Genomic DNA, 18774 nt, shown 5'->3' with positions numbered 1-18774 from the left:
TTATTTACATAAGTATTCATACCCTTTGCTATGAGACTCAAAATTGAGCTCATGTGCATCCTGCTTCCATTAAGCATCCTTGAGATGTTTCTGCAACTTTGTTGGGGTTCACTTGTGGTAAATTCAATTGATTGGACATGATTGGGAAAGACACACACCTGTCTATATAAGGTCCCACAGTTGACAGTGTATGTCAAAGCAAAAACCAACTCATGAGGTGGAAGGAATTGTATGTAGAGCTCCGAGACACGGTTGTATCGAGGCACAGATCTGGGGAAGGGTATTGCAAATTCGATACCCAGTTACTCAGGGGTCTTCAAACTTTTCTTTTTCAGGGACTTCCGCCCAGGCAAACTGGCGACCCAAGGACCCTTATCATGCAAAAAATAATAATGTATCAGGTGAATGATAATAGCAAGGAGAAAGCAAGGAGAAATTGACATATAAAATGAATAGGTAGATAGAAGCTATTTAGCTGGTTAAAGAAAGGTTAGCCATTTGTTGGCAAAAATTAATGACCAAGTCAAGAAAGTTTATCAGCAGCCAGTGGTACTTGCCGTAACTGGTACTTGCGGGTGCTTTTAAAAAATAAAATAAATGTTTATTTGACCACTTCTAGAAAATATATCTACTGTATATTTCCGTGGACCACCTGCAGTAACTCTGCGGACCCCTAGGGGGCCACGGGCCCCAGGTTGAATACCCTGCAGTAACAGACAGAAAGTTTGTAACATCTTGCAGCATGACAAGTAACACAGAGCAGTAGTGGTGAAAGGAAGTCCTATGGGGGGGGAGGGTGAGAGGGAGAAATTGAATGAGGGACAGAGAGTGAAGAGAGGAGAGGATACTCAAAAAAAACTAAGCAAGCGAAACTGCAGAGCGAATGTGCACTGTTCGAGCGCCGCACTGGTTTCTTTCCCTCCACTACGCGTGGATGCGGAGCTCCTTTCTCATCTAGTTTTGTATCATCCAGTTCTGTGGCGGAGGCAAGGGGGTCTCTGCTCTGAAAGATGGACCGTTTAAAGATGACGGCGGCGTGCAGGAGAATACCGCTATTTCTTATAATAATGTTCCACGCAACTACGGCACAAGCTGGTAAAGTATATGTTGGAATAGACCTGCTAATAAATAAAGGGATCATTTCATTGTATGGATTGACAAGGATATAGTGGACCCTTTTATTCATTTTCTTTGTTGATAATAGGCTACAAAAGTTCATGTTCGAATGTCTTGCTACCCCATTTCTTTATACAAAGTTGTGGACACTTCAACAGAAACCAAACAAAACTTTATACGGTGTGCATTTGGCCGCAACTTCGCCCTCGGTAATATTTTGTGAGCCGCATAATAATGTAATTGTAAAAGGCTCGGTCTGATCTCATTTAATATTTGGCGATGCTGGATTGAATTTGTCCCCTGGGTTGCGCTGGCTCGGGATTAATCTCGAAAGCAGTATTTAATGCTTTGTTAAACCACTAAAAATGACAACCAAATGTAACTCTTCTCTTCGCTGTATTTTGGCATTTCAAAGTAATTTTTTATGTAAAAACAAAAAATGTATAAACCAAGAAGTCTAAATTTTATAAATCAAGCATGATTCATAATGTATAGCCTATTCTGTGCATCACTGCGCATTGGCGGTGTGTGTGATGGATGGTTACCTCAGTTTGTGAAAATTCTCTCATTGCAAGTTAATCATAATAATTTAGCATCGTTTGGTTTTGCATATTAATGTGTCCTCGAACCCATGTCCATTATTGTATGCTTCACCCATTAGGATGTTGGGCCCAGTTTTCTCTGTGAGTGAGGAAGGAAGCGATTACCCCTGGAACACTCTGATGTCATGTTTGAGTTTGCTCGTGACCAGTGTCGGTTTACTGTGAAACGGTTTAATGTTGGTTTGAGAAGGAGGTGAATGGCAGAACACTGACTGACCTGAGTAGATTAAAATTCTTGTCATGGAGCTGTTTAAAAGGTGCTCAAATAGGCTTCACGAAAATGAGCTTAGAATGACTATTCATCATTAAAAAAAAAAAACAGGTTTAGAGCCATTTGCTAAACATTCATTAATTTATAACACATTTAGTTTTCTTTATCACAGTGTTGTTCTTTTGTAGTTGGTATGGTAAAATGGAGATGGAGCATTTCAGTTTCCCTATGAACCTTTACGTATACCTTTATTCCGTTGATATTCTAGATCCAGCTCATTAAAATAACACATTTTAATAGGATTAGATACTATGGGATTTGACCAGCTGCAAAATTAGTGTATGCACACCCTGATTGGAAGGAGCTGCTTTCTGTTGCTTTTAGTTCTGGAGCCATTACAACATGCCTCCATGTTCTACCTACATAAACAAAGATATGGTGAGGCCTGTCTATGTTTGTGGGTTTGTCACAAGCTTATGGGCATGCTCAGCTGCCGCTGCTGGTATGAAGCCATTGCACAGTGCCTTCGGAAAGTATTCAGACCCCTTGACTTTCTCCACATTTTGTTACGTTACAGCCTTATTCTAAATTGGATTAATAATGGGATACCCCATAATGACAAACCAAAAACAGTTTTTTTGAAATATTTGCTCATTTATTTAAAAAACAGAAATACCTTATTTACATGTTATTCAGACCCTTTGCTATGAGACTCGAAATTGAGCTCAGGTGCATCCTGTTTCCATTGATCATCCTTAAGATGTTTCTGCAACTTGATTGGAGTCCACCTGTGGTAAATTCAATTGATTGGACATGATTTGGAAAGGCACACACCTGTGTATACAAGGTCCCACAGTTGACAGTGCATGTCAGAGCAAAAACCAAGTCATGAGGTCAAAGGAATTGGCCGTAGAGCTCTGAGATCTGGGGAAGGGTACCAAAACATTTTTGCAGCTTTGAAGGTCCCCAAGAACACAGTGGCCTCCATAATTCGTAAATGGAAGAAGTTTGGAACAACCAATAGTCTTCCTAAAGCTGGCCGCCCGGCCAAACTGAGCAATCAGGGGAGAAGGGCCTTGGTCAGAGAGGTAACCAAGGACCTGATGGTCACTCTGACAGAGCTCTAGAATTCCTCTGTGGAGATGGGAGAACCTTCAAGAAGGACAACCATCTCTTCAGCACTCCACAAATCAGGCCACTCCTCAGTAAAAGGCACATGACAGCCCACTTGGAGCTTGCCAAAAGTTATCTAAAGACTCTCAGACCATGAGAAACAAGATTCTCTGGTCTGATGAAACCAAGATTGAACTATTTGGCCTCAATGCCAAGCATTACATCTGGAGGAAACCTGGTGGTGGCAGCATCATGCTGTGGGGATGTTTTTCAGCGGCTGAGACTGTGAGACTAGTCAAGATCGAGGCAAAGAAGAACGGAGCAAAGTACAGAAAGATCCTTGATGAAAACCTTCTCCAGAGCGCTCAGGACCTCAGAATGGGAAGAAGGTTCAGCTTTCAACGGGACAATGACCCTAAGCACACAGCCAAGACAACGCAGGAGTGGCTTCGGGACAAGTCTCTGAATGTCCTTGAGTGGCCCAGCCAGAGCCCGGATTTAAACCTGATCAAACATCTCTGGAGAGACCTGAAAATAGCTGTGCATCAAAGCTCCCCATCCAACCTTACAGACCTTGAGAGGATCTGCTGAGAAGAATGGGAGAAACTCCCCAAATACAGGTGTGCCAAGCTTGTAGTGTCATTCCCAAGAAGACTTGAGGCTGTAATCGCTGCTAAAGGTGCTTCAACAAAGTACTGAGTAAAGGGTCTGAATACTTATGTAAATTTTATATTTCAGTTTTAAATTTTTAATACATTTGCCAACATTTCTGAAAACGTGTTTTTGCTTCGTCATTATGAGGTATTGTGTGTAGATTGATGAGGGAAAAAAACAATTTAATCCATTTTAGAATAAGGCTGTAACGTAACAAAATGTGGAAAAAGGTCAAGGGGTCTGAATACTTTCCGAGGGCAATGTATAATACCACAAATAAAACTTCAGATGACAGTTTGAACTGAGAGTCTGACCTCAACTAGACGTCTGCCACACGTGGGCTATTAGGCCTGCTATGAGCAGCAATAAAGCTACGCCCTCTGGTAGTGTTTTGAGTGTCTTAGACCAGCAGCATTTGACTGTGTCCTTGCAGGTGCTCCATTATAGAGGCTAGACTTTACTGCCAAATGCTTACTTATTTGAGACTCCGTTGTTCGTGTTGGTGGGGTTGGGTTGTCTGCAATGAGGGGTGATATTGTGAGTCAGAGAATAATATGATGGCTTGCATGTGTTGGAACTGTGGGGAAATGTATGGTGTTCCTCTGCTGATATGACAGTACAGGATCAGTGATGGTGTTTGATAATGTGTGGCCTGGGCCAGTGTGAGTGGGAGAATGTTTTCACATGTGCTCCGTGTGTGCACTGCATGTGCCCCGGAGAGCATCAAGACTGTTCTTTGTAGTCATGTTTGACGACAGGAAGAGAGACATTCTTGCACACGTCCACAGTTTGTGACTCCTCTGTTCCTCGGCCCCTTCACATTTTTTCCATCTCTCCTTTCTTTTCTCTTCTTTTTCTTTTGCTGTTAAAATATACGGGAAAGAGGGGGTTTGTTTTGATTTCATGTGCTGCATCTCCTCCTCATCTACATTCTCCTCCCTTCCTGTGTCCCCTCCCTGTGTCCCCCCTGCCTCCCCCACCTTCCCCGTGCCGCCAGTATGACAGAGGGGAATTCACGCGTGCAGTCCCCTCTCTGAATCCCATTTGATCCTGCCGCCTTGCTGATCCTGCACCAGACTCCCAGAGGAGAGGACAAGTCATGTTCCTCTTTGATCACGCTACAAATGAGCCTGGGAAAATAGAAACCAATGAAAAAAGAGGACCGTTTTAGAAAGGAACTAAAAAGAGGAGAGGAAAGTTTGAAGCCTGTTGGTGCTATCAGCATCCGCTGTCACAGGAATCGTGTTCCTAATGGAAAGATGAAAAGATGCTGACGTGCTTGTTAATATCTCCACCTGAAACAAAGACATGTCTCCCCTGGTCTGTTGGTGTGGATCTTGTTTGCCATTTTGCCTTTTTTCTACAAAACTGTTAGGAATAGGAATCCCTTGACATCCAATATGTGTAAATAATATCAAACATCTCCGTCACAAATCTATACTAAGCAATAAACATCTGGCTCCCAGAAACAGAGCAAGAAGAACACTCGTCCCCCAGCCCAGCTACGGGTCTCTATGTTTCAGAGCTGTAGACGGCTCATGCCTCTCTTAGAAGAATGGGGATTGAGGCCCTCTCTGCACAAAGAGAACCATATGGAACAGTCAGTCCCCTCTCTCTGTGGCGTCCTCCAGCCTGTCATACAGGCCTTTATTCCAGGTTGAGCCTTATCAGAGCCATACATCATATCTTAACCTCCTAGGGAATCTTGACAGTTAGTTAGCTATCTGACCAAAACCATCTGGAGTCTTATCTTAACAATATACAAGTCAAATTATACGGATGGCCTGGCTGTTTTCACCTGGATACAGCGTCCTCTTCAATTGCCCAGTCAGTGTCCATTACTGTAAGCACTGACACCAGGTAGTAAACTTTTACAGGGTATAGTGCAACGTGAACCACAGTAAATCAGCTTTACAATAGCAAGAAATGCATCAAGTTATCATCAACAACTGAGTGGAGTGAACAAAGAGAAACTGCCTGTACAACCAGTGGAGGCTGCTGATTGGAGGACAGCTCATAATAAAGGTTGGAACGGAGTCAATGGAATGGCATCAAACACATTGAAACCATGTGTTTGATGTATTTGGTACTATTCCACAATCTCCCCTCCAGCCATTACCACGAGCCCATCGTCCCCAATTAAGTTGCCACCAACCTCCTGTGCTGTTCAAGTACAAATGTGCAATGCATGTAGCATGTTTGTGAAGGGAGGCAGTGGCATGTTTTGGTTGCCGGAGCTCTGGTATTGCACACCATGATAACTCAATGTTATGATATTTGAGAGAAAGATTGATTGTAAGAACTGACTGGAATTTGTTGTATTTGTGCATGTGTGGTGTGTGTGTGTGTGTGTGCGTGCAAGTGTTTCTGTGTGTGTGTGTGCATGCGTGCATGCAAGGGTGTGTGTGTGTGTGTGTGTGTCCGTGTGTGTGTGGTGTGTATGTGTGTGTGTGTCGCTATGTGTGTGTGGTGTGTGTATAGTGGACAGAGAGAGTGCGAGCCCCGGGGCAGGTGTTTCCTCTATGGGGCCAGCAGCAGTAGGCCAGTCTGGCCCTCATCTCATGCAGTGAGTAAACATCAGCAGAACAAACTGTGGAGCTAGAAGAATGTCAGGGTGATGTGCGAGGAAGGGAGATGTGGAACCAAACTCAAATCTGTCCAGACAACACACACTCTCCACTCACACACTCCTCCACGCACATACTGACCATTAGCCTTGCCACTGAGATTAGTTTCTGACCCACATTCACTACTCACAGAGTAATCACTGTTACTCTGTTAATATGCAAAGAGGTGGCAATGTAGTGACAAAATCGGCCTGAATGAGGCTGTTATTATGAGTGAGCTTGTACTCTACAGAACAGAATGGACTGATAGCATATCAGTGAAAGAACCCACATGCTCAGATCCGTCAGGCTCACACATGTTCTGCCCATGTTCCTGAGCTGTTGGAGCGTGGAGGAGTGTGTGTGTGTATTGTGTGTGTGTGTTGGAGCATGTAGGAGAGAGGAGAGCTAGGGTTCAGCAGCATAGCAGCAGCAGGCGGAGGATTCCACATCGGTCTCCCACACAACCAACGGTTTGAATGGCTCCCAAGCTCCCCAGTGCTAACTCAAAGCAGACCCAGTGCTAGCCCCTGTCCCACAGCCCAATCAACATGACAAATTCTTCCAACACAACACATTCCTCTGTCTCTCCATGTAAACCTTTTAACAAGCCCCGTCCTCTTGATAGTGGACATATCGGATTCTCCGTTCCTCCGTTCCTCTAGCCTACCTCTCCTTCTCTGTTTGAAAGTGAGTGAAGAGTGGCTTTCACAGACAGGCCGATGATAGACAGACAAACGGACAGACAAGGACGGCGCAGCAGATTGAGTAGGCGACACAGACTGAGAGACAGAAAACAAACCACAATATTTAATGACCTGATTTTATAGCGTGAGTTGTGTGCTATTATGTTTTTGGACTATGAGTGTGAGTGGGACTATGAGTGTGAGTAGGCCTATGAGTGTGAGTAGGACTATGAGTGTGAGTAGGCCTGTGTGCGTGAGTAGGACTATGTGTGTGAGTAGGCATGTGTGTGTGAGTAGGCCTGTGTGTGTGAGTAGGCATATGAGTGTGAGTAGGCCTGTGTGTGTGAGTAGGCATGTGTGTGTGAGTAGGACTATATGTGTGAGTAGGCCTGTGTGTGTGAGTAGGCCTGTGTGTGTGAGTAGGCCTATGTGTGTGAGTCGGACTATGAGTGTGAGTAGGCCTGTGTGTGTGAGTGTGTGAGTAGGACTATGAGTGTGAGTAGGCCTGTGAGTGTGAGTAGGCCTATGTGTGTGAGTAGACCTATGAGTGTGAGTAGGACTATGAGTGTGGGTAGGCCTGTGAGTGTGAGTAGGCCTATGAGTGTGAGTAGGCCTGTGTGTGAGTAGGCCTATGTGTGTGAGTAGACCTATGAGTGTGAGTAGGACTATGAGTGTGAGTAGGCCTGTGTGTGTGAGTAGGCCTGTGTGTGTGAGTAGGCCTGTGTGTGTGAGTAGTCCTATGAGTGCTTATTCAAACTATATTTAGAATGTGGTTTAATGTTGATGAATGTGGACATGAGTGTGTGTGGTGGTGTGGGAGGATGTTTCTGGCGTGCCCCTGTTCTTTTGTTCCCACTCCCCTTGCTTCTCCTCGCCTCAGAACCTCTGCTGTCCACACCATAGTGACCCATGACCTATAGAGGTCAGAGTTCAGTCTTAGGGTCATTTGATTTAATTCTATCCCCTCTTGGAGGTTCTGAGTGATGCTGTCTGTGCTGTTCTAGACACTTTCTTCTGACCCTCGTTTCTTCACTTTTGCTGCCCATTAATCTGTATTCACTTATTACCAATCACCAACTGTTATGGAGAAACATCGCTGAGGACTTTTAATGCAACATGACATGTTAAAAGGATGAAGTAAAGGATTATGTAGGTTATGAAGGCCTGTGTCCATATACAAAGGCTTGACTTTCATATTGCCGATCTTTAAACGTCCGGTAACACCTGGGTAATATGCAGATAAAGGCAGAGCGATCTGCATATACCTCAAAACATCACACAGAATACCAAATCAAATCTGGATTTAAATGTGTTTTCTGTCAAATAGTTGGTGCAATTGAATAAGCGGAAAAGACCCTGGCCTGTCCATCTGGCACTCCAGGCAGGCACAATCAAACTCTCCAAGTAGTTGAAAGAAAACAAACAAACTCTAATACATATCCCAAAATATCCCACATTACACCCAATGCAACTGGAACGGTTTCCTCAGCACAGGGTGTGATGCTCTGGGAAATATTCTCATCCAAGTTTGTTTCTGCACTGTAAAAAAAATATGTTGAGTTTGCATTTGAAGTTGATTCAACATACAATTGTATGGCAACCAGCTGCAACAAGATTGTGAGTTTGCTCGACATGAGCTGAACCAACACACATTCTGAAGTTGAATTGTAGGTTCACACAACTTAGAATTTGAAGTTACTGTAAGTGAACATACAATTCAACTTGAGAATTTATTCTACCTTATTTGCATATTTCCCAGTGTGGCTTAACTTTCGGTGAATTGTAATTACCACCAATGACTGTATTTGTTCGCGATCGAGACATGGTTGTTGTATTCAATAGCTTTCAGTCCTGAGGCCTTCACCAAGTGTCTAAGTGAATTTGTTAGTTTAAAAATTAAGCTCTAGATTATATACACTACATGACCACGACATGGAATGAGATGCTCGTCAAACATTTCATTCCAAAATCCTGGGCATTGATAAGGAGTTGGTCCCCGCTTTGCTGCTATAACAGCCTCCACTCTTCTGGGAAAGAATTCCACTAGATGTTGGAACATTGCTGCGGGGACTTGCTTCCAAGAGCATTAGCGCGGTCAGGTACTGATGTTGAGCGATTAGGCCTGGCTTGCAGTCGGCATTCCAATTCATCCCGAAGGTGTTCGATGGGGTTGAGGTCAGGGCCATGTGCAGGCCAGTCAAGTTCTTCCACACCGATCTAGAAAAACCTTTTCTCTATGTACCTTGCTTTGTGCACGGGGGCATTGTCATGCTGAAACAGGACAGAGCCTTCCCCAAACGGTTGCCACAAAGTTGGAAGCACAAAATCGTCTAGAATGTCATTGTATGCTGTAGTGTTAAGATTTCCCTTCACTGGAACTAAGGGGCCTAGCGCAAACCATGAAAACAGTCCCAGACCATTATTCCTCCTCCACCAAACTTAACAATTGGCACTATGCATTCGAGCAGGTAGTGTTCTCCTGGCATCCGCCAGATTTGTCCGTCGGACTGCCATATGGTGAAGCTTGACTCATCACTCAAGAGAATGCTTTTCCACTGCTCCAGAGTCCAATGGCGGTGAGCTTTATACTACTCCAGCCGACGCTTGGCATTGTGCATGGTGATCTTAGGCTTGTGTGCGGCTGCTCGGCCATGGAAACACATTTCATAAATCTCCCGACAAACAGTTCTTGTGCTGATGTTGCTTCCAGAGGTAGTGAGTGTTGCAAGGGAGGACAGATTTTTTTTTTACACGTTACGCGCTTCACCTCTCGGCGGTCCTGTTTTGTGAGCTTGTGTGACCTACTACTTCACGGCTGTGACATTGTTGCTCCTAGACGTTTCCACTTCACAATAACAGCACTTACAGTTGACCGGGGCAGCTCTAGCAGGGCAGACATTTGATGAACTGACTTGTTGGAAAGGTGGCATCCTATGATGGTGCCACGTTGAAAGTCATTGAGCTCTTCAGTAAGGCCATTCTACTGCCAATGTCTATGGAGATTGCATGGGCGTGTGCTCGATTTTATACACTTGTCAGCAACAGGTGTGGCTGAAATAGCCAAATCCACTAATTTGAAGGTGTGTCCACATACCTTTGCATATATAGTGTATATCATAAGGCCTTTCTTTGAGGGCCTAGTTACACCCAGGGGTGAAAGTAAGCTGGTACGGGGTCTGGTACGGCGTACCAGATAAATAAATATTGGGGGTACGCCGTACCGGTAGGACGTGAACCTATCACAATAATTAACACAGAATGCCAAGAAAATATAGACCATTACACCATTATTTAACATTACCGCATGTCAGCCACATGAAAAATGAGAGAATTGACTTGAAACCCGGGGGTACAAGCTCCAAATTGTTTTGTGGAGGAGATGGGTGACCTTTACCGCAATGCGCGTGGACAGCAGTGGATGCAATTCAGGCTACAAGTTTAGGCCTAATGACAATCTCAGAATGTCATTACAATACACATTTAGGTGTTTTGTAACAGATGTCTCAGTAGCGATAAGTGCAATAAGTCCAATGTCTCAGTGCAATAAGTCCAATTACTAACAGATTAGATTTGTTTAGAAAAATGTATGTTATTTATGTTTGTGTAGCATGAGATGAATCAACAAATCAATGTACATGCAAAAACAGGTATTGAAACAAACAATTCTGAAAATCAACCTACAAATGTGATAATAATGGTTGTGGTTTGGAACAAATATGAATAAGTAATTTTACTCAAAAAGCTTGTTTAAATTCAGCTCACTTCGAGCAGAATTTGTTGAGTAAACAAAGTTGTCTACATGAGCTCAAATCCTTGACCTTTTGAAGTCCACTCAACACACAGAATAACGCTGATAATACAATTGGTTAAATGGGCTTTTAAACAGTACGGCCCTGATGCTCAGATGGAGAAATCCCTCGTTCACAGGCCTGATTGTGTTTGAACAATGTCAGTAATTGTTGCCTTTTTTTCAAGGAGTGGAAGTGGTGTGTGACTCATATCAGAGGGAAAGGACTGTCTTCAGAGAAGAGGTTGAATAGAGACCACTCTGATTACATGTATGTTCATGCATGATGCATGGTAGAGGTTGTGGTGCTCAGTTGTATGCAGAGAAAGAGAGAGGTTTAGTGGCACACTATGAAGCTGCTGAGAGTGTCTTCAGAAGAGCCGTCGAGGACAGAGAACAAATGATGCCAATGTGTGATAGATATATGGAGATAGTGGCCAATCTTCCTGCCTGCAGGACGTATGTGAAGGGTGTTCAGTACATGTAGCATCGTGCTATCACACTATTGTTGTGTAACATTAGCAGTGGACAGAGGGAGCTCTGTGAGCGAGGCTGTGTTAAGTGGGGCCTACCGAGGCCTGTTCCGTCTGTCAGCCAGGGCCGAGGAGAGGAGGACTAGAGAGGACAGTACTAACTGCCGTAGGGGAGACATGTTGTCCTCAGACACACACTGGCTGAGTGATTCATGGTCTTTGAGAGGAGGGGAACAGCAGGGACGACCAGAAGAGGAGACATACAGACGGGAGGAAGAAGACCCAAATGTCACACGTGGGATGTGTGCTGTACACTCAGTGCCATGCTCGCTAGATGAATGCTGGAATTTGGTGAGAGAAATATGTATGGAAAATATGTACAGTATGGGTGAACTCTGACCTTATGTGGACCTGGAAAACATCTTGTTCTAACAAAGCACTCCTTTATCTCTATTTGTGCATGTCCACAACCACACATACAGTAGAATTCACATCACTCCAGTGTAATGTAGGCAGATGTGGTATGTATATCACTGACTCAGTCCAAGCTAGGAAGATCAAACACACGCTACATACACATAATGACTCCAACAGGTAAAGTGAGATAAGGATTATTAGGAGGTCTAATGAGATTCAGACAGGTGATGCTGGCGGAGGAAGCATCGCTGCAGGGTAGACAGGTAGATTTGAATAGAGATGTTTTGGCATATGACAGACAGAGCCAGTCCTGAGGAGTCAATCACTGTTGATGTTGGGGCGACTCCAGACCTCACATGGCCTCCTGCCAACTGCTCTGCTCGCCCAGGGATGCTTTACGACGCCAGGCCAGGGGAGCGGAGACGAGGAGAAGGAACATTCCCCAGGCCGGTGTAAATGCCCCCATGGTGAAAATGTTCCTGCTGTACTGTGGGGAAAATGGGGGCTTTGGGACAGTAGGGTAGGAGGCAGGGAGGGGTAGGGTAGTGGGGGTGAGAGGTTAGCACTCAGCCGTCCATCTGTGTCACTGCTGTGTTTGATTAGCGTCTGTCTGTTTGTGGTCGTTGGGATGAAATATCCCTTTTATCCCCTCACTGATGAATTCTTTCCTTCTTGTTCCCAGAATGCTAGAGATTATCTGGTCTCTGTCAGATATCGGATTCCATCTCTTGCATTTGTATTGATTGCTGTCCAAAATAGTTGAATGTTTTATATTCATTTGAATATTTCTTGAGTCTTCTTTGACTGTAGTTTGGCCGGTGTAGGCCATCATTGTAAATAAGAATTTGTTCTTAACTATATAAAATATAGTATTGTTCTTTGTGAAACAAAGTTCTGTGGAGTATCTTTGTGTGTGTGTGTGTGTGTGTGTGTCTGGCATGTCATTGTGAAGATTGTTTCTTTCAGAAGAGGAATTTCTCCTGCTTTTCTCATTGTTTTCTGACATGATGACTCCTTGCTGTCCCCAGTCCACCTGGCCATGCTGCTGCTCCAGTTTCAACTTCCACCTGACTGTGCTGCTGCTCCAGTTTCAACTGTTCTGCCTTATTATTATTCGACCATGCTGGTCATTTATGAACATTTGAACATCTTGGCCATGTTCTGTTATAATCTCCACCTGGCACAGCCAGAAGAGGACTGGCCACCCCACATAGCCTGGTTCCTCTCTAGGTTTCTTCCTAGGTTTTGGCCTTTCTAGGGAGTTTTTCCTAGCCACCGTGCTTCTACACCTGCATTGCTTGCTGTTTGGGGTTTTAGGCTGGGTTTCTGTACAGCACTTTGAGATATCAGCTGATGTACGAAGGGCTATATAAATAAATTTGATTTGATTTGATTTGATACAGTAGCGTACAGTACAATATACTGTACTCTACTGTACTATACTCTACTTTTCTTTACTGTACTGTATTGTATTGTATTGTATTGTACTGTACTCTACGGTGCTCTACTCACTGTACTGTACTGTACTGTAATGTACTGTACTGTGCTATCTTAATGATATATGGGTTTTTGGTAATGGAATTACAAGACAAAAGGCCATATTTCTTAAACGTAGAGAATACAAAACAATTTCTCCAAAACTAAATATTGATATTAGTTGGCAGTGGTCTTTAGGTCAACATGATTGAATTTGAATGAATTTTTAATACATTTTAAGACTTTTTTCCTAGATGTTTCTGAAGACATGTTTTCCATCTGTTTGACAAGAAATCAAAGTCTTTACTTATGCCTCCTTTTTAGGATGAAAATGATTTAAAAAATGTATCTATGCCTCCATTTCCCAATAATATAAAATATTAGCTTTCATTTGACACCCAATTTGATATGCTCCTATGAACTTCATGTTGATGCTCATGGGTCCTTTTACATGGAAATGCTCAGTCAAGAGTATTGAGGAATGGATAGTTTGGACAAGAGTCTTGAGGATTGGATAGTTTGGACAAGAGAGCCCATGAGATTGAAGAATTTGTACTAAAGAGCCTTTGGGATTGGATAGTTTGGACAAGAGAGCCCATGAGATTGAAGAATTTGTACTAAAGAGCCTTTGGGATTGGATAGTTTGGACAAGACTGAGTGATTGAGTTATTGTTGTTTTGAGTCCAGTTGTCAGGTGTTTTGAGTCTGTCTGTAACACAGCACTCCAAAGGCCTGTCATAATTAGACCCATGCTGCTGCAGATTAAAATGCTGTTTTGGCTGTTCCAAACATCGTTGCCTTATGACCTGTCTGTGTGTGTGTGTGTGTGTGTGTGTGTGTGTGTGTGTGTGTGTGTGTGTGTGTGTGTGTGTGTTTGCGCGCGCACGTCATGTGTGCGCGCCGTATGTGTGTGACCGGCTTGACCTGATAAATTATTCACTGACATTTACTTCTTGGTTCACGGCAGGGCAATTAGGCTGGATTTGAAAAGACATCATAAATGTCTATGTGTGGGCGAGGGCAGGCAAGGACTGTGGGAATGAGCATCAGCATGAATAAGGCTGTAAGGCTGCCGCTGTGTGCGTACGCTCAGACAGTTGTGTTTGTTAGGAGCAAGCAGCAACTCCTGTAATTAAATCATTTATAGGGACCGTTTATGACTCTCATATCAAAGTAGAATTTAAGCTGCTTTGTCTTATGGACCTTTAAATCAGTACCTGATGTTTTCCATTATCTTTCAGACTCAGTCTGGATTTAATTCACAGCTTAACCTATTTACAGTGAAGCCTGTTACCATTCTATGGGATCTGAGCTGCTGTGAATAAAAGGTCTCTGCTATGCAAATAAATAATGCCACAAAAGCTAACAGGGTGTTTTTCTGCAAGCAGCGAGTGGGCACTGGTTAAACTCTCACCACATGTTTAATTAACAGCGAGAAGAAAAGTAGAAAGTGTAGCATGGAGAGAGAGAGAGAGAGCTACGGGGGGCAACTTCAATTTAGGATCCTCATTTTAAATGGCTGGAATGCTCAATTCTGCATTGGCAGCCTCCCCATAAACTGTGTGTGTGTCTGTGTTCGGGCTGGAAATGGCCAGGGACCTCACAAGATGATAATATCACAATACTTAGGTATCGATACAATGTGTTGCGATTTTCACAACTATGTATGTATTGCGATTCAATACTGTGATTTTATTGCGATTCGATGTTCCAAACATATTGCTCTGTATATGTCTGCTGCAGAGAGACAAGCGACTGACTGCATGAGAAAAACAGTTTTGATCAGTTAGGGAAATAAAAGTGCTGAAAACATGTTGGCTCACTGTTTAAAAAGAACAAGCTATAGGATGAAAAATACTGGAGTTTTGGCACAGGTACAGCCAGATGACAAGCGCTAGCTAACACTTCCTAGCAAAACCAAAATAAATGACTAATTGATACTTGGAGTCAAAGTATCGATATAATATCATCCATAATAATATTGCAATGTGTAACTATATCCATTTCCCCCAGCAGTAATCTGTCTATGTGTGATGTCCTTAAACAGTCTCCCATAGAGCAGCTGGTGGGAGCCTTATTGCACACAGCTCAGATCAGACTCATCCTTGTGACTACACATTATACACAGAAAATATCATAATGGTCAAACACAACGAACCAGCCAACTGTAAATAAACTACAGGCATGTTTTAATTATCATCGAAGGGGTGAACACAGCAGTGTGAACTAGTACATACTCCTACATCTTTTATTCCCATGTTACTTCTGAAAGAGTTATCTGTGTGTTTATTCCTGATAAACACATTGTAACTGGAGAAATGTGTATTGCACATGCCAGTGAAACGTTGTGAATGGGAGAGATGGTGAGAGAGGTGTCTTGCTGTGGGATGCTGGCTCTAGGCAGGTGTCAGCTGTCAGGTGTGTTCCAGTGTGTAGTGTACAGCAGGATTATACAGTAGGCGGAGTCATGGCTGGATCCCATAATAATAGCCCCGGAACAGAAGGCCACCTGCAGGACTGCTGCTTTCAGCACTGCGTGGGCCTGTCTCTGTCTCCTCTAATCCCCCCACCCCCCACCACACACACACACACACACACACACACACACACACACACACACACACACACACACATACGCGCACGCACACACACACACACACACACACACACACATACACACACATACACACACCCGCACACACACACACACACGCACACACACACACACATACGCGCACACACACACACACACACACACACACATACGCGCACACACACACACACACACACACACACACACACACACACACACACACACACACACACACACACACACACACACACACACACACACACACACACACACACACACACACAGACTGACAGACACAAACACACACAGGTTCCCACCAGCTCCTCCGAACTGGCAGTTCTCTCTGCTGTAAAGAACACAGCCTACCACCACTGTGTAGCCAGAAAGCCAAACATCATATCGGTGACTGTACTGGTTGAAAACAACATGCTTACTTACAGCTGCTGTGAGAATCCTAAGGTCCAAAATGATGATGATTTAGTTTTTCCCTCAAATGTCTGAATATCATTAGCGGAACTGAAACTTGGACACATAGCTTATAAAAATGTGTTCGCTTGGCTATAGTTTCAGTACAAGGTGCTGTACAACACATCATATTTCTCATATGAAGTACATGTTATTGTATCACTTATAAAAATGTGTTCGCTTGGCTATAGTTTCAGTACAAGGTGCTGTACAACACATCATATTTCTCATATGAAGTACATGTTATTGTATCACTGTGTACTGATGTGTCTCCTTCTCTCTCGTGTGCAGCTGATCCCATCGATGTGCTGCGGGTACTGGAGCTGTCAGACCTCATGGAGGGGGTGTCCATGGAGGCTGGCCTCTGCACCAGCAGGAAGGACATGGAGGAGACAGACATGGCCTATAGGATAGACAAGAAGATACAGCTCAGTGCACCCACCAAACAGCTCTTCCCAGGTAACAACAATCTGTAGAGATGTAGTTCACATCCAATGTGTCTGGGTCATGGTGTATGTGTGGTAATTGCAGTGAATCCTAAGCTTCACTGTAATTCAACGGACCTGACTTTGTTCTCCCTTTTTCTCCATGGGTGTAGGTCTGAGGGTGTAGTAGCACAGGCCATTATTATTATTCATTGAAGTTCAGATGTGTGATATTGTTATTTTGGGAGGGGCAGTGGGTCTTGCCAGTGTGGGAGTCCCCAGGGTGGTGTGTCAGCCATACAGTCAGTCAACACCTACTGTGTTCTCCACTGTATGACTGACTGTATGACTGACTGTATGACTAAGTGTGTGAATGGCTGTATGGCTGACTGTATGACTAACTGTATGACTGACTGTATGACTGAATGTATGACTGAATGTATGACTGACTGTATGACTGACTGTATGACTGAATGTATGACTGAATGTATGACTGACTGTATAACTGACTGTATGACTAACTGTATGACTGACTGTATGACTGACTGTATGACTGAATGTATGACTGAATGTATGACTGACTGTATGGCTGTATGACTGACTGTATGACTGACTGTATGACTGTATGACTGACTGTATGGCTGTATGACTGTATGACTGTATGACTGTACCGCTGGCTGTATGACTGACTGTATGACTGACTGTATGACCAACTGTATGACTGACTGTATGAATAACTGTAAGATTAAATGTGTGACTGACTGTATGACTGTATGACTGACTGTATGACTGTATGACTGTATTGCTGACTGTATTTCTGACTGTATGACTAACTGTGTGACTGACTGTATGACTAACTGTATGACTGACTGTATGATTGACTATATGACTGGCTGTATGACTGTATGACTCTATGACTGTATCACTGACTGTATGACTGACTGTATGACTGACTATATGACTGGCTGTATGACTGTATGACTGTATCACTGACTGTATGACTGACTGTATGGCTGTATGACTAACTGTATGACTAACTGTATGACTGACTGTATTGCTGACTGTATGACTGGCGTGTGGCTGTATGACTGACTGTATGACTAACTGTATGACTAACTGTGTGACTGTCTGTATGACTGACTGTATGACTGACTGTATGACTGACTGTATGGCTGTATGACTGACTGTATGGCTGACTGTATGACTGACTGTATGACTGACTGTATGACTGTATGACTGTATGACTGACCCTATGACTGACTGTATGACTGACTGTATGGCTGTATGACTGACTGTATGACTGACTGTATGGCTGACTATATGGCTGTATGACTGACTGTATGACTGACTATATGGCTGACTGTATGGCTGTATGACTAACTGTATGACTGACTGTATGACTGACTATATGGCTGACTGTATGGCTGTATGACTAACTGTATGACTAACTGTATGACTCACTGTATGACTAACTGTATGACTGACTCTATGACTGTTTGACTGACTGTATGACTGTATGACTGACTTGAATATTATTTCATTGGATTGCATTATGTATTTTTACATAAAAAACAGTGTCGGGTGCAACATTATTTTAACATATCAGAGAACAACAGAGTAGAAAAGGTCAACCATATCATCAACAGCAATTGTTCCCCCTTCCCCCCCAGACTCGTTGTTCCCTGTGGACTTCTCCCTGATGACAACAGTGAGGGCAAAGAAGGACACCCAGTTCTTCCTACTGTCTGTGTATGATGAGCAGGGTGTACAGCAGCTGGGGCTGGAGGTGGGTCGCTCGCCTGTCTTCCTGTATGAAGACCACCAGGGACAGCCCTCCCCGGAGCTCTACCCCATCTTCAAGAAGATCAACTTGGCTGATGGAAAGTGGGTACTACCCCTGGCCTGATGTCCTTGGCTCTTGACTGGGACTTCTTCTCAAAACCCAAACTCTGTAGCCCCTGATTTATGATTGACACATATTGACATGATTGGGTGAGATTCACCTGCATCGTGTCGTTTGGTTGGCCATTGGGTATCACCGAAACCTGACCCAAAATATGCAGTTTCCTTAGTATGTGATCTCACTTGAAAGTGTGCTTGACCCTAAGTGACCTGGAGCCATAGAGGACACACATAGATCTTGTTAGTAC

General features: G+C 43.7%; 1 protein-coding gene across 2 annotated transcripts in view; it reads left to right on the top strand.

The window, feature by feature from the left end:
- The first annotated feature begins 801 nt into the window (after positions 1 to 801).
- Positions 802 to 18774, top strand: part of LOC112225749 (collagen alpha-1(XI) chain-like) — an 89166-nt gene continuing 71193 nt past the window's right edge. Inside the window, exons 1-3 of one of the 2 annotated variants that reach the window (XM_042307178.1) lie at positions 802 to 1095; positions 16491 to 16658; positions 18295 to 18508. In XM_042307178.1, coding sequence (XP_042163112.1) covers positions 1011 to 1095; positions 16491 to 16658; positions 18295 to 18508 — 467 coding nt within the window. In that variant the 5' untranslated portion in view covers positions 802 to 1010. The remainder of the gene's footprint in view (positions 1096 to 16490; positions 16659 to 18294; positions 18509 to 18774) is intronic. The other variant, XM_042307179.1, reaches the window with a different exon arrangement.

Source organism: Oncorhynchus tshawytscha, linkage group LG27 (assembly GCF_018296145.1).
Source record: "Oncorhynchus tshawytscha isolate Ot180627B linkage group LG27, Otsh_v2.0, whole genome shotgun sequence".
NCBI lineage: Eukaryota > Metazoa > Chordata > Actinopteri > Salmoniformes > Salmonidae > Oncorhynchus > Oncorhynchus tshawytscha.
Note: the sequence above shows the minus strand (reverse complement) of the source record. Positions and strands in the feature narration are given on the sequence as shown.